The sequence below is a fragment of the Oryctolagus cuniculus genome, chromosome 7, assembly GCF_964237555.1.
Source record: "Oryctolagus cuniculus chromosome 7, mOryCun1.1, whole genome shotgun sequence".
Classification (NCBI taxonomy): Eukaryota; Metazoa; Chordata; class Mammalia; order Lagomorpha; family Leporidae; genus Oryctolagus; species Oryctolagus cuniculus.
Window position 1 is genome coordinate 108,594,590 of NC_091438.1, and position 24,743 is coordinate 108,619,332.

Genomic DNA, 24,743 nt, shown 5'->3' on the forward strand with positions numbered 1-24,743 from the left:
TTTCCAGTCAAGCCAATTCCCAAAATCCATAGCCGTCCTATTTTTGGTTGTTCTTAGTTTTATGTTCTATTCTATTTGAAAGTTCCAAGATAAAATAATCTGTGGCAGATTGTTCTTAATTTTATTTTAGAAAATACAACAAATGTTCACATTTTCTATTTAATTAGGCCTATACTTCTTTTAGCCATACTTAGTTGGAACTAAAACAGCTGGGAAATGAGTAACCCCATGGAGATGTAGAAATTTCCTCAACTGTGACTTAACTAAAGAATGCAGCAACATTCCTATGAGAATCCATCCCACTTGGGATAGAGGAGAAAAAGGACTTATTTCAAATCTGTGCCCCACTGGGAGCTGGTGCTGTGGCTTAGCAGATAAAGCCACTGTCTGCAGTGCTGGCATCCCATTTGGGCGCTGGGTTGAGTGCCGCTCCATTTTCAATCCAGCTCTCGGCTATGGCCTGGGAAAGCAGTAGAAGATGGCTCAAGAGCTTGGGCTCCAGCACCCTAATGGGAGACCTGGATTTAGAAGCTCCTGGCTCCTGGCTTCAGATAGGCCCAGCTCCAGCCATTGTGACCATTTGGGGTGTGAACCAATGGATGAAAGATCTCTTTCTCCCTCTCTCTGCCTCTGCTCCTCTGTAACTCTTTCAAATAAAAATAAATAAATAAATAAATATTTAACAAAAGTCTGTCCCACTAATTTACCACTTATTTTAAGATGAAAACCTTTTCCTTTCCTTCCTTTTTCCCTTCCTTCCTCCCTCCTGTGCTTCTCTCCCCTCCCTTCCCCTTCCTTTCTTTTCTCTTTCTTTCTTTTTCTTTCTTTCTTCTTCTTCTTCTTCTTTGTTTGTTGTTGTTGTTGTTGTTGTTGTTGTTGTTGACAGGCAGAGTGGACAGTGAGAGAGAGAGACAGAGAGAAAGGGCTTCCTTTGCCATTGGTTCACCCTCCAATGGCCGCCGTGCTGTGGCCGGCGCACCGCGCTGATCTGATGGCAGGAGCCAGGTGCTTCTCCTGGTCTCCCGTGGGGTGCAGGGCCCAAGGACTTGGGCCATCCTCCACTGCACTCCCTGGCCACAGCAGAGAGCTGGCCTGGAAGAGGGGCAACCGGGACAGAATCCGGCACCCCGACCGGGACTAGAACCCCGTGTGCTGGTGCCGCAAGGCGGAGGATTAGCCTAGTGAGCCGCGGCACCGGCCTCTCTCTTTCTTTCATGGATCCATCTCTCTGTCTGTTCATCTATGTATCATCATCATCTCTCTACACACAAACACACAGCCAGTCACATACATAATAAATAAGCTGGTTATTAGTCTGAGTCCTGGATCTACTTCTTAACAACCATGTGACCTAGGACAAGTTACTTTCCTTCTCATCTTTTCTTCTTGGGTGCACTGAAATTCTACTCAGAGAGGTATGGACCTACTTATACTCAGGAGCCAATGCATGAAAATCTCAGCACAGTTTTTGGCTCAGTGTAAGCAGGTAGTACATGCTGATTACTGATTAATGTTATTGTCATTCTATAGTCTTCAACTGAATAGTGTAGAACAAATGTTCCTCAACCCTAGGAGTGCTGCCACTCGGGGCTGGATAATTCTTCGTGCATTTGGGTCATGTGGGGTGTTTGCAGCATTCCTGGCCTCTCTGAATACATGCCAGTAGCACCCCTTGGCTCCACCTGGTTGTGATAAGCAAAGTATCTCCAGACACTGCCAAATGTTCCCTGCCTCTGGTTGAGAACCACCAGTGTAGAACAAACAGACGTCCTAGAGATAGGAGACCTGGTTCCTGTTAAGGAAGCTGCAACCTTAGGTAAATCTATCAACCCCCTGGGCTGTGGTTTTATGATATGGTAAAATAGTCCTGGGCATTTCTGCTTTATCTTCCATGGGTTTTGTAAGGAAGAAATAGAGAAAAAAATGAAACGCTCTAAAGTAGTTATAGAAACAGGATTCCATGGATTGTGCCGCTAGAGGTGGGCTGCTGAGGGGCGACCCCAAGAAGCCTTGCCTGGGACAACAGCTGATGCTGCCCCACGCTCCTGGGAGTCTTACACCAGGGAGCCACTCCCCGCCCAGCAGCTTCTTATCGATTCTGTGTCAAGGAGTCCCCTGGCCTGTAATGAATGTGTCCATGGCTAGGCTTGCAGAATGCAAGAGGAACTGTTTCCTTTCAAAAATGAAATGTTCTTTTTAAAAATTGTAAGTGGTGAAAACTGCCCTGTCATCTGTAGATTCAACTTTCTTCTAAATTTATTGCTCGTATGTCTAGAACCAGTCCTCAAAATTTCAGCTGTGTCTTCTGCAGATTGATATTCAGAAAGAAATGTCCTGTGGGTTTCCAATATCACTATACTGAATAATACTATAATACTATACTGACACATGATAGGTTTTTTTTTTTTCATTAGCAAGGGAACATTTATTGATGTTATATCACATAGTGGGAACCAGCATGGTAGAATCCAGAGGTAGGGCCTATTGCTGTTCTTGGATTTATTTTTGAAAAACCTTTAAATGAGAGGTAGCGGAGTGTCTGGTAAAAAAGTCAGAGCTGTATGTAGACAGATGAGGTTCAGGGTCCAACCCCATAAATGTGTAAAGCACCACACATCCTGCAAGTGCGTGGTAGCTGTCCTCTAGACATAGGTGGGCTCTTTCCTTCCACACCCTCTGAAAGACTTCTCAAGGTCTCCTTTTATCCCCCAGAGCTTGTTTAGTATGCACGTTTCGAAGGATCATTGAAAGGACAACCAATACTTTTTAAGTAAAATCTCTAGTCTTTTTTTTTTAAAAAAAACATTATAGTCTTAAACTAAGTGGAATAGAGGTTGAATCCTTGAATCACAAGATCAAATTATTTTCCAGTTTATGAGCAAATTACCTTCTGATTTCCAGTGGGCATTAGTTGGAAAGTAAGGGTCGGAAGTTACCTAAAGGACAATGGCATTGATCCAGGATGGAGTAAACAAAGCATTTCTTTTCCTTCCTTAAAACAATTCACATGGATTCCTTAAGAACACATACTGCGCCGTGGCTCAATAGGCTAATCCTCCGCCTTGCAGCGCCGGCACACTGGGTTCTAGTCCTGGTTGGGGCACCGGATTCTGTCCCAGTTGCCCCTCTTCCAGGCCAGCTCTCTGCTGTGGCCCGGGAGTGCAGTGGAGGATGGCCCAAGTCCTTGGGCCCTGCACCCCATGGGAGACCAGGATAAGCACCTGGCTCCTGCCATCGGATCAGCGCGGTGCGCCAGCTGCGGTGGCCATTGGTTCTGCTAGCTGGGTGACTTTGGGGTTTTCTGTGCCTCAGCTTCTTCATCAGCAAAAACAAAGTTAGTGCTACCCATCACAGAGCGAGGATGAGTATAAATAAACCTATGAAAATGCCTAAACCAAGCCCTGTGTGTGGTAATGCTTGGTAATGTTGCTTTATCCCAGGTTCTTTGCAGATCTTGTATCTTATGATTGAGAAGAAAGGATGGGACAACTAAGCAAATGATTGCAACCTACATTATGTTTCTATCCTTCTCTTATCAATGTGGAATCTAATGTGGAAAAAAGTAAAAAAGAAAAGAAAATCAAGTGCAAGCCATTGAAAAGACACAGAATTTGTGTGGAAGTTATCAGTTGTGGCACAGCAAGTTAGATATTATCCTGCACATGCAAGTATTTCAAGGTCTGGCCACACAAAAGCCATGTGGTCAACGTTCTTAAATTTGGCATGTTCCACCATCTGCAAAACCATTTTGTGACAAAAGACACTATGATAACAAGTAACACAGAAGAATGAAATGATAGAATAACAGTTTCTGGAATTTTCATCACTAAGATTATTCTTAATATTTTTAATGATTTTCCTAACGACCCCTTCAGTATGCTTAGCTCTTTTTTGTCCCTAACAATTGTGCCAGCTTCCACTGTATCATTCATACTGCACTGTAATTGACATGCTTCAAAATCATAAACCAAAGGTTTTTCTTTTAATCTCCCTACTGCATTGTGGATTCTCAAATAATAGTTGCTGGGGCTGGTGCTATGGGGTAATGGCCAAGTCTCTGTCTGCAGCACCGGCATCCAGCATGGGCACTGGTTCCTGTGCTCGCTGCTCCTTTTCTGATCAACGGGTGGGGCGAAGAACACAGCCTATCCACAGTTTGCCCCGGATGACTGAGTCGTGGCTGTAGTTTCATTCTGCCTGTGGGTGTTCATGAGGACATATTTTCTGCTTCCAAATTACCTATTATGCTCAAAAGGTACCCTTGCACTTGGACCATGAAGAGTACCACCTTTTTCTGTAGGAATGATTGTGATAAGCTTTCTCAACTGTGTCTCTGAAGAGCTGGGTCCCTGCTTTATTCACTACTAGTGAAATGGCTGCAGGCACAAGAGTGGCTCAGGCCTTGATGGGTTCTGGTGCCCCACAGGTGTTTTATGTAGAAATGCAAGGCTTATCTGCCCTAGAACAGCTTGAGATCAGATGCGCACTATCAATCTCCTTGGGCCCCCTTTCAAGGATTGTCCTAAGTGAAGGGGAAGGGCGATCTTAAAGGTGATTGAAACCATTAGGAGCAATGACTTCTATTTACCACATGCTGGGATGTCACACAGGTCAGACTTGAAGTTTTCATCCAAGGTGAAGCACCAGGGAGCTTCTTTCTGGTTCCCTGGGTTGCGGCAGTAGGAATGGCCTCCATTCAGCTCTGGGAAGCGGAGAGCAGTGAAGGTGTGCGTGTGGGGGTACTGAGAATTCCAGGGCTGGCACTGGCGCCCTGATTTCGTCACACTGACAGTCCCCCGGTAGTCCACACCTGTGCTGTTATAGCACTTGTGATCTGAAAAAACACAGAAGAAAAGGCCAACCATTAGAAAGGAACAGATGAGATGCTGGACCTCGCAGCCAGCAGTTGGGGGTGGAGGGAGGAGAATGCAATTAACCTCGTGACCAAGGCTTCCCGCGGTCAGGGGCCATGCAGGGCAGTCTTCCTGCTTGCTGGGCTGGGACCCAGGACCTGCCTTGCAGTCACATTCCTGGGAGGATTTAAAGCTCATGCTTCAGGGATAAAACCAGTCTTCCACCAGCATTTTCAATACTGAACACAGAAGAAATCAGAACTGGGGTGGGGGCTGGGGGCACAGGAGTAACTTCCTAGTGAACGGTTCAAGGAAGGTTCAAGCCAAATTTTCCCTTTCTTCTGATTGATGGCCTTAGACGTGAATCATGTGATAAAGAATCTAGTTGGTAATTCACAGAAAATGCTTATCGAGGGCAGTGCATTCTGGATTCTACGAGGCCTTAGGCCTATCTCTATGGGATGAAGTAGCCACTCTAGAGAAACAGGTCCTATTAAGTTGGCCCTCATAGGTGACCACAGGGGCTGTAACTTGGAAGCACTGAAGGACCTACTGAATTGAAAGGAATTGGAATCTGGAGAGGTAACACTAAAACAGTCATAATCATGATATTGAGATCTTACTATCTGCTAAGTATGGTTCTAAGTGTTTAAGGTGCATTGGTTTTTTTAAACTAATAAACCAGTATTAAGTACCAAAAGGAAACCAAAAAATTCCCAGGGAATTTAATTCTAGATGAAAAGGAAATGTTTTGCTTTGTGGTGATGAGAAGACAGCTGCAGGCCTCCATATACATTTATTTCAACTTGTAGTGCGATACACTTACCATGAAATTTATCACTGGGGCATTTAGTCCATTATCAAGGTTGTGTAATCATCACCACTGTTTGGTTCCAGAATACTTACATCACACCAAAAGGAAACCCCTCATCCATTAATCTGCTATTTCCCACTACCTCTGGCCCCTGTCCCTAACAACCACAGAGTTACAGAGAGAGAGAGAGAAAGAGATAGAGAGAGGTCTTCCATCTGCTGGTTCACTCCCCAAATGGCCGCAATGGCTGGGGCTGGACCAGGTGAAAGCCAGGGGCCAGAAGATTCTTCTGGGTCTCTCCATGTGGGTGCAGGGGCCCAAGCACTTGGGCCATCTTCTACTGCTTTCCCAGGCACAGTAGTAGAGAGCTGGATCAGAAGTGGAGCAGCTGGGACAGGAGCTGGTGCTGCAGGCTGTGGCTTAACCTATTATACCACAGCACCGGCCCTCTACTTTCCACTTCTATGGATTTACCTACTCTGGATTTTTTTTCATACAAATAGAAATTTTTTCATATAAAAACATCTGGCTCTTTAGTATGTTTTCAAGTTTCATCCAGGTTGTAGCATGCATCTGTATTTCAGTTCTTTTTATGGACAAGTAATATTTTACTGTGTGGATATGCCACACTTGTTTATCCACTTATTCAGACAGACATTTGAATCACTTCCACCTTTGGCTACCATGAACACTGCTGTTACAAACATTCTCTACTGGGTTTTTGTCCAGACACTGTTTTCAATTTTTTTTTTATTCTATCCCCAGGAATGGAGTCGCTAGGTCAATGGCTGGTTCGTTCTATGTTTATGCTACTGAGCACCTGGCCCCTATATCTTCAAATTATTGTCTTCATGAAGCTTCCTGAAGGTGCTGGTATCTGATCTCCTATCAAACGCTCATGCACAGTGGCTAACCCACTAGAAAGTAGTCTACTAACGTGAATAATGGCTGCAGGTCAAGGTCCAGGCCAGTTCTGCGCTGTGCCCCAGGGATGCTGGCCCTGAGGGCAGCACAGAAGTTCGGGGGCTCCTGCTTACTTTTATTTATAGGATCTGCCATAGGGATTCCAATCCGGATGCAGCTGGCAGCTTCCGGGCTTTCGGGCTGGGGGAGATCTTCACAGTTGGGCAGCTTGAGCCTCATGAGAATCATGGGATTGGACCTTGCAAAGATGTACTCCGTCTGACACAGGACGTTCTCCAGGATTTCACACTCATCGCGACACAGGTCGCGCGGCTTTGGGACAGCGGAGGTCTCGTCACAGTAGGGGAAGGCGTAGTGGCACAGGGAGGGAATGGCGAACTGAGAGCACTTATCCGACAAGTGACTGGAGGTGCCGATCATGGTGAAGGCAGCTGAAAAACAAACACGATTATTAACTCCGGGAGGCCAGGGTTTATCTTCCCCGGTTATCTAGTCAACAGAGACCAGATCTAAACACACACGGGGCTGGAATCTGCCGTGCTGAAACACAACGCCCGGAGAAGGAGATTCATTTCAGATGTCTACGCAGCTTCCTTTCGCTGGCTTGGAAAAAAAAAAAAAATCCTTTTGACTACAAAGCTAAAACAAACAACAACAACAAAAGGATGAAATTACATATGTACCATTTCCTAATAAAAAGAATTAATTGGGTTAAAGTACAATCTATTTTTCATTTTTTACTACAAAGCAATAGAACTTTGTGCTTCATCCGGTATGTTTTATTAGTTTTGTGAGGCTTCTAAAACATGACAGCTCCAGGGCAGAACTTGCTCTGTGCGGCGGCTGGGCCTGGGCGCGGGATTTAGTTCTGTGTCTTACCAGATGGTGAGAGCTGACGCATGGATTTGGGTTAACGTGCTCAATTTCTTTGTGGCTTGGATACTCTAAGCCCATCTTCTGAAAGCAAGGCAACTCCCTTGCAAATTCTCCAAGAGCATGCTTCGATTGTTCCAGCGTGCATCATAGACTCTGGGTGGCTCTTTAGCTTAGCTTCATATCTAGTAGGGTCTCCGTGAACAAAAACACCACAGGGCAGCCTGGGATACCTCAGCAGACGGGAGCTCACAAGGCGGCCTGTGACATCACTGATACTCTGCTTCCCAAAGTAGGTTCCTCGAAACTTTAAACGCAGCCAAACAAATTTGGGAAATGCTGGGTTAAAACGTTAAATAGATTTTTAAATAATCATAATATTTTCCTATAAGCTGATGCCCACTGACAATCTCCAAGAGCATATTACTGAATGTATCAGAGCTCCTATGTATTTTTGTGACTACTTAGTTTATGCTGGAATTCTTATATTAGGTCAAAATGTGCCTTCTCCTCCCCATCACTCTGACTTCTGTTGTTCGGCATTTTAGAATCCTCTTCCTCTTGAAAGCTTGAAGACTTTAGCCAGTGACAACCACACGTGCCTGTGGCTGCTTCTCCCGGTGAAACAGCCCCCCTCCCCCCAGCCTCCTCGCAGTCCCTTCAAATTCCTCATAGGACATGGCAGGAGAACGTTGCAAAGTTCATGGAAAAGCGGAATGAACAGTTGTTTATTTTGGTGCAAACATGTTGTGAACTCCATGCATACTGGGGGTACTGAAAACGTATACAGAGGATGCATGTTACGGAACAACTAGGCATAGATTTCAAATTTTTTGGTAACAATAAATTTATCTTTTAATTCCAGTTTCCACAAACTTTTGAAGCATTCTTGTCATTTCTGGACCTTTTCTGTTCTGTGTTCTGGCCTCGAGTTTGTTTCTGCCTCTCAAATCCTGGGGTTGACAGATAAACTATAAGACCAAGGTTACATTTGCATTTCAGATACACATTCAGGACATACGTATCCTAAAACGTTATTTGTTTTCTGAAATTCATATGCAACTCGTTACCCTGTACTTTTATTTGCTACGTCCGTAGGTATACCAGCCACTGTGACGGAAGGGCCACGAGGCTGCTGTAGCCACCAGAACTAGGTGTGCAAAACTGCACAAGGTGACTTACACCACTGTCTCTCACGTGTGCCAGACAGTGCTTCACTGTTCGTCTCCATCAGAGGAGCCTTCCGAGGACGAAAAACGAAGGGTCCGGTGGTGGACGCTGTGGCAGGAGGAGACCTGTGGTCATCTGTTTCCTCACTCGTCTCGCAGATGGCGATTTTCACGGAGAGTGAGCAGGGTCCCCCACTCCGACGATGGCTCTGGGGTTAGTGTCCGGCGCTCTGGACTCTACGTGCAGTTCCTTTCCGCCCACATCATGTTGCTTTCTTCCCAACCATAAGCTGTGTGAGGGCAGAGAGCTACCTGGACACCCTCGTATCCCCGGCGCCCAGCTCAGTTCCTGGTGTGCTGAGAGCACTCACTAATATTTATTGAGTGTTAGAATGAATGTGAGACTCCTCAAAGCTTCCTTTTCCTCTCAGAGCAACTTGCAATAAATTATTTTAATGTAGATTCCAGAGCACAGAGATCATGTCTGATGCCTCTTTATGTTCCTCCTCCCGCCCCCCAAACCTAGCCTCATCCTTAGTCAAGAAAGGAGCTTGATAAACCTTTTGGTGAGAAAAAGAGTAATTTAAGGGACAAAAATCGTTTCATTGGTGTTACCTACCCGTGATCTGATTTTCTATTTCTCCTTGCATGTGCAAAGACTCCATATAGACGGTGCGGTTGCCAATAAATCTTGCACACGCTATGCCTCTGTATGGCTGGCAGAATCCATCTTCTTCGTACTCGTCTCTAGAAACAAAGCATGACCGTTAGCCGATGCGCCACATACGCTCGGGGAGCTCTACCTGCGCGATGCCCACATAGTCACTAGGGGGCGCAGTCGCGCACAGTATCTGAAAGACCCCGCGAAGGAGCCAGGCTTTCCGCTCTGTTCTTCAAACATCACTTAAAACATCTGTTGGTCACGTTGGTCAAGTTTCCTACATCTCTAGAAAATCATCCCGAAGCACAAAATCATCCTGAACTATGGGAGAAAATGCTTTTATTTTCGCAGCTGGTGGTGGGCTGAAAGCTGATGTCGTTATAAGAGGAAAGAGTCGGGAATCTGGGCACATGTTCTACAGTTTTTTTTGTTTTTTAAGCACAGATTATTTCTGCTTCATTTGCTACAAAGGCGTGGGTGCATGAGCCACAAGACCCACTCCAACTGACATGTCAATTAGGGGGACCCACAGGGCACGGAGCTAGGTGCAGCTGGAAAGAAACCAGAGAACAGCTCTGCTGGGAGTCTCCTCGCTGCCTCAGACGCTCTCTCTCTGGAGGAGGGGGCCGGGGACAAACCACGGACTGGAGAATCTCAAATGAGTCACTGGACCCAAGGCAATCTAGAGAAAATGTCAGGGGAACTCTTGCTTTCATGCTCCCCTAAAGTTTGGAAATTTTACAACATAGTCTTACTTCAAAAATGGGGGGCTGGGGGGGGAGTGCTGGGGGGTAGGCTTTTACCATGAAGATGAAGGGACAACAGAAAGTGACACGAGTCGTTACATAGTGGCAAGCGATCAGACCGGAGACAAGGTTCACCTTGGAGGCAGGTTCACCTTGAGAGGACAGAGGACACCCCCATGCCCCAGAGGACCGAGCATCCAGCTGCAGCCAAGGCTGCTGCCCAGGTTTATGCCTCGACCTCTCCCCCGGATGCTCCTTCTCTGTTCACCAGGCTGCGATCAATACATCATCTCAACAAAATATCCTTTCTCCTCTTTGGTTTCTGCTAGGCTAAAATAACTCAGAGCAAAAGGCAGAAGAACAAAGTGTCTTCCTGGGTCTAAGAGGCGGGCATCCGTAGGCAAGCTGTCTGCGCAGTCTGAGCCATGGTTTTATCTCCCAGATGGAGATCACAATGGATTGGCTACTCTCCACTGCGGGTGGAAGTCATGACGATCCCATCAGACCATGAAAAAGATTTCGAAATCACAAGCTACTGTATGATTATCATGAAAGTATTTGCAATTACCAAGGAGGACATGTATTTGAAAGAGATTCACTAAGCTCTTGCTTTGTTAAGTGGGCTCTGGTCAATGCCACGGTGCTGGACTTCCCCACTTGGGGGTTCAGTGCAAGAGACTAGAAAGCTTGAGATAGCAGCAAACCAAGTGAACGAAACAATCTGAGAGCACGCTAATGTTCCGTGGCGCCCCTCTCCCCATTCACCCAAGCAGTCATGGGAGGTGGAGGTGGGGCAGTATCTTGGGTTAGCCCCCCAAAATAGTTTGTATTGCAAAGCTCTTAAGATCTTAACCTTTCAGTACACGTACAAATGAATATATCATATACCTGACATAAAGACATTGAAATTTTAATGTTGCACAATCCTGCAAGCACTCCACATGTTTACTTTCATAAATCCTGGAGTAATGCTGAAGCCTTTTTGGCTTAAATTTTACTTGGGTTGTAAAATTAACCCAACTTTTATTGGGTAACTAATACCATAAACCTATGGGGAGAAAGAAGGTTCTCGATGACCTCGCCTTGATCGTGGAAACCTAAGTACAGAGACGAGCATGCACCCCCACGCTACCCCATTGCTATTTCAGACGATGATTTTCTATCCCGAGGCATTAGCAGACCCCTGGAATTTTAAGGTGTCATTATGAGAACACTCCTTCCTCCCCCACATTAAACTCGCAAGACCTCAATTTATATCTCTTGGGAGGACAAAACCCTGGAATTACCCCAGATATAAATCCCCAATCTACTGGGAGTTCCCATATTTTATGTGTGAGGCTTAGGCTAAACTTCTTACCACCTTTCCAGTTGGAGACCCTTAAAAAAGACTCTTTGAGTACCTTTTTTTTCCCCCTGGACTATATGGAATGCAATTCCTCAGCTGCCCATTTCTTATCAAGGGCTTAGAGCTGCAGGTGTACTGACTTTTCCACCATGCCCGAATTCCCGCGATTCTGGCCACTCTCCTTGGGGACAGATACAAACAACATGGAACAGTATGGTCATGTCATCTGCTGGGAGTCATTCTCATCGAGCATCTCTTCAGGACACTGTGAAAACACCAGTGTCCCAGCCCCACCTCGGACCTAGGAAACCATACTCTCTGGGGTCAAGGCTTAGGTATTTATGCTTTGGTTTTTTAAATTTTTTAAATCAAACATACAACCTAGAACCACAGCACAAAGTAAAACAAACGTGCCCTAAGTGTCTGCCTCTCTGCACTGGTGCTGTGCCAGGTGCACCCCCGATGAGCTCTTCTTATCCTTATTTTAGGGAAGCAGGAGCTGGCGCTTCTGGGAAGGTGAGTAACTCACTCTAACTCACAAAGCCAAGGAGTGGCAGGGCTAGGATTTAAACAGACATTTCAAGCTCAATCCCATACTCTGCCTTGTTAGATCTATAACTGTGTTGTGCTTTTCAATACTGCTCAATTAAATCAGTCTTATGATAGATGAGAGACTTGATAATGAGTCTTTATCCCACACCAAGCAATGTTTGAGCCAGAGCCATTAGGCAGGGAAAAGAAATCAAGAGGATATAAATCGGACAGGAGGAAGTCAAACTATCTGTGTTTTCAGATCACATGGTCCTCTATATAGAGGAGCTAAAAACTCCATTAAGAGACTGTTAGAACTCCTAAGAAAATTTGGCAAAGGTGCAGGATATAAAATCAACACATGGAAATCAATAGCATACTTATACAACAACAGTGTTCTGGCTGAGAAAGAACTTTTAAGATCAACCCCACAGCAACAAAAAAATTTAAATACCTTGGGATAAATTTAACCAAGGATGTGAAAGATCTTTACAGTGAAAATTAGAAAAGATCAATGAAAGAAATAGAAAAAGACACACAAAAAAATGGAAAAATCTTCCATGTTCATGGATTTGAAGAATTAATACCATCCAAATGTTCATACTATCCAAAGTCATTCATGGATTCAATGTGACCCTAATCAAAATTCTAGGGACATTCTTCACAGAACTACAAAAAGTTTCATATACTTTATAAGATAGACATGAAGTCATTTCATTCTGACAACAATTTTTAAAATTTTAAAATTTATTTATTTATTGGAAAGGTAGAGTTATAGAGATAGAGATGGAGAGAGAGAGAGAGAGAGAGAGTCTCCCATCCACTGGTTCATTCCCCAAATGGCCACAATGGCTGGGGCTAGGCCAGGCTGAAGCCAGGATCCAGGAGTTTCTTCTGGGCCTCACATGTGGGTGTAGGGGCCCAAGCACTTGAACCATCTTCTGCTGCTTCCCCAGGCACAATAGCAGAGAGCTGGATCAGAAGTGGAGCAGCCTGGTCATGAACCAGAACCCATATGGGATGCTGGTGCTGCAGGTGGCAGCTTTTCCAGTTATACCACAGTGCCAGCCCTGACAACAATCTTGTAAAGAAGGTGGAGATGTGATTATTCCCATTTTACAGATGAGAATATCAAAGAGAGAGAGAGAGAAATAGAGAGGCAGAGACACACATACACAGAGATCTCTTATCTAATGATTCACTCCCCAAATGCCTGAAACATCCAGGATAGGATCAAGCTGGAGTCTGGACCCAGGAACTCCATCGGGGTCTCCTATGTGGGTGGCAGGGGCCCAACTTGGGCCTTCATCTCCTGCCTTCCCAGATGCATTAGCAGGGAGCTGGATCAGACATGGAGCAGCCAGGGTAGGTTGGGGGTGTCCCCACCCACGGGGCCACAATACCCATGCTCGGTGACGGAAGTTTTGACACTGCTCCTGGAGGCTTTTTGCTGGGAGGCGGTGCTGGTGTATACTGGGTGGCAAAAAGGTTTTCTGTTAAGCCTGAAGTCACAATCACCTTTCACTCCTTTCCATTCCCCTCCCTCCCCCAGCCTCTGCCTTTGGCTGCAGGGGACCAAATGCTCCCTCCCACCCCCCGCATTCATCAGCTTTGTGCTTTTTTCCATCTCACACTTCTTTCATCATGGATGTCTTCCTGCCTCGCCCCGCGCTCAGTAAATTAAAAACATGAAGCAGCACAACAGCGAAAGTGCAAGGGCACTGGCGATGAGCATGCCCGGGGCTGCATTCTATGGAGAAGAAAAGGGCATTGTGAAAGGGCACACGGGATTGGGCCATTCATCACGGCGGCTGGCCCCGAGTGCGCGGGCTACCTCGCTAGGATGTCAGGGTGTGGGGGGCTTTGTGTTGGAAACTCATGTTTCTCATAAAGGTGATTCAGCTGCCACCTTGCCAGCCTCAGCAGCCTTCCAGATTTGCTGTCATGGGATGGTGGGAAAGGCAAGTATGGACTGCCTGCTGTCTCCAGGGGCTCCCTGCTCCCCCGGGCCAGCAGCCTATGCAGGGTACTGATCTGGTGCTAAGAGCCACCCAGGAACCACAGAGAGCAAAGACAGGAAACACTGCTCTGTGGCAGCGTCATGGAGCACTTGCTGATTTTTCCAGCTTCATTCCCTGCCTGACAAGCCCATGAACCTATTGAGTTCCACCACGCTCATGACCTTGGTGGTCTCCAAACAGCCTGCAGATGCTTCCACGGCTTGGCCTATGTTCTTCCTGAAGCCTGGAATGCCTTTCACCCTCTTCTTCACCTTGTGAGTGCCCTGCCATCTTCTGAAAGCAGTTTTGCTTATTTTCATTTTATTTGAGAGGGAGAGAAGAATGAGAAGGATAGAGAGCTCCCATCTGCTGGTTCTCTTCTCAAATGCTCCCAACAGCTAGGGCTGAGCCAGGCTGAAGTCAGGAAGCTGGAACTCCATCTGGGTCTCCCATGTGGGTGGCAGGGATCTTGAGCCATCACCGCTGCCTCCCAGGTTGCATGTTAGCAGGAAGCTGGAATTGGGAGCCAGAGCCAGGAATCAAACTTACATACTCCATTTGGGACAGGGGCATCCCAAGCAGTGTCTTTGTTGCTATGTCAAATGCAGCCCCCTTTAATCAATTTATTTGCTTGCCCTCTCATCTTCAAGGTCTGGATGCTCCTAACTCTCCCAGGAAGGTCACTCACTCCCCCTACTTCCAGGGCCTTGATGAAGCCATTCCTCCAGATCTCTGATTTCATATGGCATTTATCTGTTCAGTGCTCGCCTTGCCACCAGTTGATGGGCAGAAGGGAAAGATGGAAAGACACGTGCAGACCATCCTAGGCTAGCCCACCACTGTGGATACTTCTCTGTAGCAGAAACTCCCTCCAAACTGGAAACCATTTTCTTCCTCATCACAATAATCAAGGGCATGGGCAGACCAACAGACCTAATCAGCACAAGTGATTCTTGCTAAGGAATTTGACCCCCAAAAGTTCCCTTTCGGGGTAATAAAGCCAGTTACAGTGCATGTCTTTCCTTAGTGGCAGAGAATGAGGATAGAGATAGTCTGCTATTTGCAGAAGCTCACTGAAACCAAAGAATTGAAAACAGGTATTCCGGCAAGTGCTCGCAGTCCACGTTCACAGCTGCACTATGCACAATAGCCAAAGGGAGAGATAACTCCCTAGTCACTCACAGATGGATGCATAGATAGACAAAATGTGGCAGGTATGTGTGATGGAAGCTTGTTCATCCATAAAAAAGGAACGAAAGGAGCTGGCGCTGTGACACAGAGGGTTAAGCTGCTGTCTGCAGCACCAGCATTCCATATCACTGCAGGTTTGAGTCCTGGCTGCTCCACTTTGGATCCAGCTCCCTGCTAATGAACCTGGAAAAGCAGTGGAAGATGGCCCAAGTCCTTGGTCCCCTGCACTCACATGGGAGACCCAGAAGAAGCTTCTGGCTCCTGGCTTTGGTATGGCCCAGTTATGGCCACTATGGCAATTTGGGGAGTGAACCAGTGGAAGGAAGACCTCTCTCTTCTCTGTCTCTGACTCTTTCTTTGTAATTCAGCCTTTCAAACAAATAAGTCTTTAACAAAAAGGAAGAAAGAACCTCAAAAACATTATGCTCAGTGAAATAAGCTGGGCACAAAAGGTCATGTATCATATGATTCCATTTATATGAAATATTCAGAATAGGTAAATCTGCAGAGACAGGAAGCAGATTGGTGGTTGCCAGGGGTGGGGGAAGGGAGGAATGGGAAGTAATTGCTTAATGGGCATGGAAATTCATTTTGGGATGATGAGAACATGTTTAACTACAGAGATGGTCGTTGTACAACATTTGAATGCACAACTACTGCTGAGTTATTCACATTAAAAAGATTACTTTTATGTTATGTGAATTTCGCCTCAACTTGGAAAACCTCATTTCTACACAAGGGCCAAAGTGGAAGGCCCTTGGGAGAGGGCCAACAGTTGCAATTCAAGCCTCAGAGTCAGGGTGAGGTTCTGGGGGCAGCTTTGTGGGTTGCTTCCAGGCAGACTGATCTGATATATGCATTGGCAATTTATGCAGCATCAGTAGGTTTCTTTGTTCTGATTCTCATGCTCTTCCAATGGAATGTCAGGGAGAGTGGCTCTGCCAGGCCACAGCGTGGCGGCTTCATGAGCACGGACTGGAGTGAATTAAGTAACCCAACACTTCTGTGTTCGCCCTGCAGTCCCACTTCTAGATCCTTCTCGGAGGCACAGAGATGAAACCACACCAAGACGCTTGTGCCCTTTCCTTGTGGGGAAGCCGGCACACAGCTCAGAGAGAGGTGGTGTCCCTAGGTGTGCATGGGCGAGAACTTAAGCAAAGTGCAGGCAATAATTTCTCTTTGCCCAGGCAAAAATAACTTACTAGTGCCCTCCCAGAAGACCATCACAGCCATAAATGGGTAAGTATCCCTTTTTAAAGTTTGGAAACCAAGCCACTTATTAGCCAATCTGGTTAAAAGCACAGCCATAAAACAGCACTCGTAACCGCAGGCTGTGTGTGACAGTTCCCACTTCTCAGGGAGCCTTCTCCCTGGTGAAGTGCAATCCGATCTCTTCAGGTGAAATTAAGCTCTGTCTTTTCATTAAAAAAGGAGAATATGTGATAAAATTAGGCATCCAATAAAAGGATGCAGAATTATTCCAAAGTAGATGGAAGACCGGAGACATAGTCACTTCAAAAGCAGTTTATAAATCCCTGTGCTCTGTAAGGTTACACCTCTCCAAAAATATCTCCCCTCTCTTCTGGTGAAGATGTTGAGTCTGGAAGCATCCTTGGTTAATTGCCACCAGGAAGAAGGTGTTTAATTTCAGTCCTATCAGCTTTAACTGTACACCTTGGAATGAGAACCCTTAGAGAAGGGATCTATGGACAGATAGGGCAGAGGCATGGCAAGAACAGAGCAGAGTCAGGTAGGGTAGGTGAATGTTGCAGAAGAGGGGCCATTGGGGGTCCCAGAAGCAGACTTGGCTGTAGTCAAGGGCTTACAGGTGAAATATGTGGTCCTGGAGTTACTGTACCAACTCTGCTTTCTTTTCTTTTCTTTCTTTTTTTTTTAATTATTTTTGACAGTTAGAGTGGACAGTGAGAGAGAGAGACAGAGAGAAAGGTCTTCCTTTTGCCGTTGGTTCACCCTCCAATGGCCGCCGCGGCCGGTGCGCTGCGGCTGGCGCACCGCGCTGATCCAAAGGCAGGAGTCAGGTACTTATCCTGGTCTGCCTGGGGTGCAGGGCCCAAGCACTTGGGCCATCCTCCACTGCACTCCCTGGCCACAGCAGAGAGCTGGCCTGGAAGAGGGGCAACCGGGACAGAATCCGGCGCCCCGACTGGGACTAGAACCCGGTGTGCCAGAGCCGCAGGTGGAGGATTAGCCTATTGAGCCGCGGCGCCAGCCGATACTGATGCTTATTAACATTTATTCCCTTAACTGAAAAGTGCTTCTCTGTCTCACACCACTTTTTTTGCTTAAAAGAATTAAATAAAAATTTAAACTTCTTTCCTTGGCTATGAACCATTAAAACAAACAGCTGAATAATGTTCTGTCATAGTTTTCAGAGCAGTGCATAATAGTTTTTTGTGTCCAGTTTAGAAATGGGAAGGTATTGATTTGCTTCCACGTGATGTTTGGAAACACAAGGGTTGTGTTTCACTTGGAAAGAGGGCAGAACTACCCAGGCTTGTATCTCACAAATGAATTTGAGGGAAAACTGTGTGTGTCATATGTTTTATTCCTATTTAATTCCACATTTGAAATGATAGGATTGCCACTAGTACAGTATTTGTAAGAGGATGAAAGATCACTAATAAAAAGAATGAGTGACTTTTTGCTGTCTTCAATGGATTGAGGTTTTCGTGGGAGGGTGGCCTCACACCTCCTAAGAATGCCTTGGATGTTTTTACTTTTCCTCCTGTAAAAAGCCTACTCTGCCCCTAAGGTTAGGCTGAAGCTGGGAATGCATAGGTGAGACTCAGAGCCCCCAAGTTCTCGTTAGAAGCCTTTTGGATGTGCTTGGGCAGTTCTCCAAATATCAGGCATTTGAACTTGCCCTCCATTTGCCCATAGAGAATACCAGGACCTTAGAATAACATGGAATTCACACATACCAATCTGGGTAGATTTTCTCCCGCAAATATTACTAAGATTGCTTTGATTTTCTTCTCGTTTCTTTTATGCCCTTGGCCATGGAATGAAAAAAGAGGAGGTTTTGTGGAGAGAGTAATAAATGGAATTTAGGGACTTGTTAGGAGAGGGTTTAATTTCATCTTACTACTCTGCAGTGGGGGTGAAACCCAATCTCTGCTTTGTTTCCCATTCCTTGGGCTGATGGCGCTGATGAAAGATTTCCAGACCCCATCCAACCAATGTCGAGCTGAATGCCTGGTCCACCATCAATGACTCCTACCCCACCCCCCCTAAATTATACAGAGGTGCTCACAACAAACATAGAGTCTTACAATTTGAAACATTGTAGAAGCAGAAGTTCATATCAAACTTAAGAATGGATCTGTGATGCACTGAATGGGAACACTGTAAGAGAACAAGCAATGCCTGTTAGTCTCAGCTGGAGCTGTGAAAGCCAGTGGGCTCTTTAGGAGAAATGAGGACTAGGGTGGATCAGAGGGGCCTTTAACTATGGTGGGATAGTGCAGAGCAGAGGACAGGGTGGCCCAAAATCCTCAGCGTTCAGATGCCGGTGATATCATCTTTGTTTATAGTCTAGGAGGAGAAACTGAAGTGGGACACATACAGCCTCTACTCCCCCGTCTCTTCCTCCTTCCCTCGCTCTTTTCTATGTCCAATTCACAGGTGTATTGAAGCTCAGAGCTGGGAATAAATGAAGAGGGTTCTGGGGGCAGGCATTGATCCTGGTTGTTGAGCCCTGGCAGGTAGATCATCTCTTTCCTACAACCCCCAATGCCTCTTCACTGCATAAAGCCCACTGGCAACAATAACAGGTCCCTGAATGACAGGCCCCATCCGTGTCTTCAGCCCAGCCTCCTACCATTGCCCTTGGCCTCCAGGCCCTGGCACTAAAAAACAGCTTGTAGCTCTCCATTGTACTGTGCCATCACAGACTTTTGTGACTTGGCTGTTTCCTGCCAGGAAATCCATTCCTGCCTTCCTTCACCTGGCTCATTCTCCTTCATCTGTCAGTTTCAGTTCACCAAAGTCTCCTTTAAAAGACTTTCCTAGAACCCCCAGATCTGTCCAGGAGAAGACATGTGCTCTCTAGCATCCTTCTCTGACTTCATCCACTATGATTACTTGTTAGAAGCGTGTTCCTTTCCCAGGCAGAATGATCCTGAAACGCAGCAGCTGTTCTTATTTTCCTATGTAGCCACAATCCATCCCCAATCTCACTCCAGAGCCTAGAACACACAGCCTGGTTTGTAGAAGGCATGCAATGAAGGTTCATGGATCTGCACTCTATGTTTCTCAGTTATGGCTGCATAGACGTCCTCTAGACTCCGGCAAGACCTTGCCAGAATATAATCCCAAAGGTGGAACAAGGCTGCTCAATTCCTATCACTTTAGGTACACTTAGCCAGCTCCCCATGAGCCCTGCAGCCCCAAATCTGTTCTCAGAGCTGGCAGTCCAAGGCAAGACCCACTGCTCCCCACCTCCTCCCACTGATTCCTCTAAGCAGAAATGAAAAGACTACACAATCCCAGTGGACCAGGCTGCTATTGTACAGGGCACAATACTGTACAGAATCATATCTGACTCCATCAGGCTATTATTTTAAACATTACTAAACACCCCTCACCTATCAACTCCTGACTTTGTAGTCATTTCCAGTTGGAATGTTTTTAGGCTGAAAAAAAGACAGGTTTGCGAAAAGACATAAACATCTTTGGTGAGAGGTGACATATGTTTTCTCCTAGTGAAAGCAAGGCACTCCCATAGATTCTGCAGTTTCTGAATGCTGCATCAAATATATCTCTTAGGCAATTAATCTCCTGGCAGGCTTTGAGTGAAGCAATTACCCCTGTTTTTCTGTGTCATTGTTTGAAAGTTTAACAGTGCATCTATCTACTTTATTTGCATCTGGAAAGCCAAAAACAGCCTTGCAGCCTCTGCAGCAAACATATGTAGAAACGCTTAGTGTTCACACGTTTGATTTAAATATTGACAAATTTTTTCATTAGAACATTAAACCCTCAGCTTTATTCATCTTAAATGCTTTCCAGGAGAGTGACTTCCCCATCAGAACGACTCCCAGTAACTCAATACAAACTCTGCAAGCGAGAGAACCATGGAATATGGTAGTCTATTATATTCACATTCTGTGGCATGGCAGCTGTAACTGGTTATGAACCAGTGCTGGAAATGGTATTTGGAGCTTTCTTGGCAGATTTCTTACATCGTTACTCAATATGAACTGCAAATCATATGCTCGTGGTTATGAAATGTCAGGAAACCTGTAGTGTTCAGGCTTTGTTTGACAAAGCTATTTTTGAGGAGTGTTGGAAGGCACAGGCATCCAGCACTTGGGACGTAGAAGGACACCTCCCACCTGCACCCCCAGCAGGTTTTGAGAAGTTGGTAATTTGGTCCTATGTGACACAAGCTCAATTCTGAACTGATGGACGTACATTTCACACAGTTTTGATTAGTCCAGGATGTGTGTCAAGGCTACTACGGGTCTGGAAGGAAACGCAAAAAACTTGTTCACTTCTTGCTCAGTTTGGATCAACTGAGCTTCAGATCAGGGATAGCAAATGGCTTGACTCTTAATCCTAGTGGCAGCTGAGCAATGCCCCTTGGGCACATGAGCAGGACTAAGGTAGAGCCTAGAGAGAAAGGAGAAAGCAGAAAGGGAAGGAATGAAAACGGGGTTGATGGAAAGCAGGAAGGGGAAAGAAGGCTGGACGAAAAGGAGAAAGTATTAGAGAAATCAAAATCTGCACGAACATAATATCTAACTATAAAATAAATGTATTCATAGACAGTACTAAAGTAATACATCTCCACATACATATTATATGTTAGATGCTCACTGCATTCTTATTCTACGTTTTACAAAACAATGGGGGCTGTCAGGTGCAGCGAGTTAAGCTGCCACTTGGGACCTCTACACCCCATATTAGTGGTGTGATTGAGATCAAGTCTTGCCTCCATATCCTATCAGCCTTCCTGCTAATGCACACCCTGAGAGGCAGCATGTAATGGTTCAAGTGAGTTCCTGACACCCATGTGGGAGATTCATATGGGGCTCCTGGCTCCAACCTGGCCTAGCCCTGGTGTTATAGGCATTTGGGGAGTAAACCAGCATAGGATAGGTAGATTCTTTCTCTCTCCCTTTCCATTTCAAATAAATAAAAGTAATTTTTTTATAGATAGAGGAAGAGACAGAGAAAAAGATCTTACATCTGTTGGTTCACTGCTCAAATGGCTGCAATAGCCGAAGCTAAGCTGATCTGAAGCCAGGAGCCAGAAGCCTCCTCTGGGTCTCCCACATGGGTGCAGGGGCCCAAGCACTTGTGCCATCTTCTACTGCTTTCCCAGGTCATAGCAGAGAGCTGGGTCAGAAGAGGGGCAGCTGGGACACAAACCTGTGCCAATATAAGATGCCGGTGCCATAGGCGGAGGCTTAGCCTACCATGCCACTGCACCAGCCCCTAAAATTCATATTTTAAAATAAAAAAACAATGAGGTAAGCATTTGGTGCACCAGTTAAGAAGCTACGTGGGGCCGGCACCGCAGCTCACTAGGCTAATCCTCCGCCTGTGGCGCTGGCACCCAGGGTTCTAGTCTGGACTGGGGTGCTGGTTCTGTCCCGGTTGCTCCTCTTCCAGTCCAGCTCTCTGCTGTGGCCCAGGAGGGCAGTGGAGGATGGCCCAAGTGCTTGGGCCCTGCACCCGCATGGGAGACCAGGAGGAAGCACCTGGCTCCTGGCTTCGGATTGGTGCAGCGCGCCGGCCGTAGCGGCCATTTAGGGGGTGAACCAACGGAAGGAAGACCTTTCTTTCTCTCTCTCTCTGTCTAACTCTGCCTGTCCCAAAAAAAAAAAAAAAAAAAAAAAAAAAAAAAAAAAAGAAAAAAGAAGAGGAAGCAGCAGCAGCAGCAGCTACATGGGATACCCCCACTGCATATCAGAGTGTCTTGGTTCAAGTCCTGGCTCTGCTCTCAACTCTAGCTTCCTGCTAATGCACACCCAGCAGGTGATGGTGCAGGTGCTTGAGGTCCTACCACTCACCACATGGGAGACCTGGATTCAGTTCTGGGCTGCTGGTTTCAGCCTGACCCAGCCATGGTCTTGTGGACATTTAGGGAGTGAACCAATGGATGGGAACTCTGTCTGTCTCTGTCTTTGAAATAAAATAAAAATGGAAAATAAAAATATGATGGAAAAATTGAAAAACAGAACCACAAGAGAAATTAAAGCACATTTAGAACCCATAGATAATTGTAGTTAACATGTAGCAAATACTTGTATGCATACAGATAAACACACAAATGAACTCTTTTTTACAAATTGGGATTATGACATACTTTTTCTTAATTTGATAGATATTTTCCACATTATTAAACATTCTAGAAAATGAGTTTTAGCAGATGCAATTAAACATTGAGGTTGTATGCAAATTTTCAGTATTATGAAAATGTTGAGATGAAACTCCTTGTATCTGAATTTTAATTTTCTTGTGATATTTTCCTAGGCTTACAGCAGTAAGTGGAATCATCTAAGTCAAAGGTATGCACATTGTAAGGATTTGTATACATAATTCTCCTTATAGTCCTCTAAGAAAACTGTTACAATTTATATTTCTATCATCAAAGTAGGACAGTACCTATTTCTATGCACTCACTGCTAATGAGTACCTGCAAAGTATCTACTGTATAATCACTTTTTAAGATCATAGCTTCTGTTTTATGCCTATAGGATTTAAACATCTTTTTTTATATGTTCACATTTGTAAAACATTTGTATTAGTTGTTACCTAAACTGTGCATTTTATAGATTTTCTGTGTCCTTTATGCTATTGATATTATCATTCTTTATTAGATAATGAGACTGAGATTCTGATAAATTAGTCAATTTCCCCAAGATCACATAAAGTGGCAAAAATAAGGGTCAAATGTGGGTGTTCTAGGTTGGCTTTTTACGGTCAGTTTCATGTCATGCTAGGCACAATATTTTTTCCTAAAATGCAAGAAATTGTAACTCCAATAATAATATCATTAAATGTAATATGTCAAAAACATATCCAATGAACACCAAAACAAATATGTAAGATTAAGAACATTTGCAGCAGTACAAGGCACACTGCCCTTTCATGAGGAGTAACAAGCAACTTGGTGGTCTATTTATATTAAAATATTTGCAGATACAGTGGTAGCCTATTAACCACTTTTATAATGTATTTCATCTGAATGATGTTTGGTTTCCCTGCCAGGGAGGCGGACTTGGGGTAAATCTGTAGGGATGTTGAGGATCTCATTGCGTGTGGGGGCAGTGTGCTGACTGATGGTGTATTCTACTGGATCCGTGAGGGAGTGCAGCTAGGGGCAGGCATTTCCATGCAGCAGGTTAGCTGTCACTTGGGACGCTTGCATCCTATATCATGATGTACAGGATTGAGTTCCACTTTGCCTTCTAATCTAGCTCCCTACTAATGTGCAACCCGGGAGGCAGCAGAGGATGGCTCAAGTACTTTAGTCCCCGCCACCCATGAGGGAGACCTGGATGGAGTTCCCAGCTCCTGGCTTCATCTTGGCTCAAGAATGGCTTTTGCAGGCATTTGGGCAATGAACCAGCAAATGGAAGTGTGTGCACTCTCTCTCTCTCTCTGCCTTTCAAATAAATAAAAATAATAAACTGAAAACAGAAGGCTGACTGACACTGGGGGCATTCCTGACTAGGAATGTATTCTCTGAAATGAAGGAAGAGCCTCCTGACTTCCTTCTACCGGGCAAACCTCACCTGTGGCATCAGGCATCACTCTGGGTACCAGATATATAGCCCTGATTACGGGGCTCTCTGCATGAACTGCCATTCACAGAGAGCAATACGTAAGCTAGCACTGCAGAATACAGAGCCATCATTTTGTACAGAATAATGTAGAAATTATCATCCATTGAAAGCAAAGAAACCAGGTTGGTGCAGAAAACTATGAAATCGTATCACCAGAGGAGTGACTGAAGGAGCTAGAGATGTGAGCCTGCATGGAAGATGACTCCAGGGAATAACAGAATGTTCTACAAAGGCTTCAGGGGCAACTCTGCACTCTGTAAGGGAGGTGGGCTCTTTGGTTTCCTTCTTTACCTCCTTATTTCCAGTGACTAGCATGGTGGTCAACCAGAAAACATATTTATTGGCAGTGTTCTGTGTACCAGTCATTGTTCCTGCTTTTGCAGATATAGCCTGTCTTTCCAGCTTCATCTTCTGTTCTGACAAAATGAGGAGAAATGGGTAGAAAACCTCTGTCTGGAGTGAGCTAAGAGCAAGCCAAGGGCAGCAAGAGGAAGGCAGCTTTCTACGCACATATAGGTTCCTTTATTCAAACAGCATTTATTGAGCACCTGGTATGGCCAGGATGTGGTAGATAGTGTCCAATGGGCTCATGGTCTAAAAAGGGAGAAATGGGGGCCAGTGTAGTGGCATAACTAGTTAAGCCGCTGCATGCAATGCTGGTATCCCACATGGGTACTGGTTCGAGTCCTGGCTGCTCCACCTCCAATCCAGCTCCCTGCTAGTACACCTGGAAAATCAGCAGAAGATGGCTCAAGTACTTGGACCCCTGTGCCCTTGTGGAGGACCCAGATAAAGCTCCTGGCTTTGACCTGGCCCA

At 45.5% G+C, this 24,743-nt stretch overlaps 1 protein-coding gene across 2 annotated transcripts in view; it reads right to left on the bottom strand.

The window, feature by feature from the left end:
* Positions 1-24,743, bottom strand: part of ROR1 (receptor tyrosine kinase like orphan receptor 1) — a 423,340-nt gene that overhangs the window by 33,304 nt on the left and 365,293 nt on the right. For both annotated transcript variants that reach the window (XM_008265125.4, XM_051857667.2), the window contains exons 5-7: positions 9,253-9,380; positions 6,705-7,022; positions 4,589-4,834 (exon numbers count right to left, since the gene is read on the bottom strand). In XM_008265125.4, the coding sequence (XP_008263347.2) occupies positions 4,589-4,834; positions 6,705-7,022; positions 9,253-9,380 (692 nt within the window). The remainder of the gene's footprint in view (positions 1-4,588; positions 4,835-6,704; positions 7,023-9,252; positions 9,381-24,743) is intronic.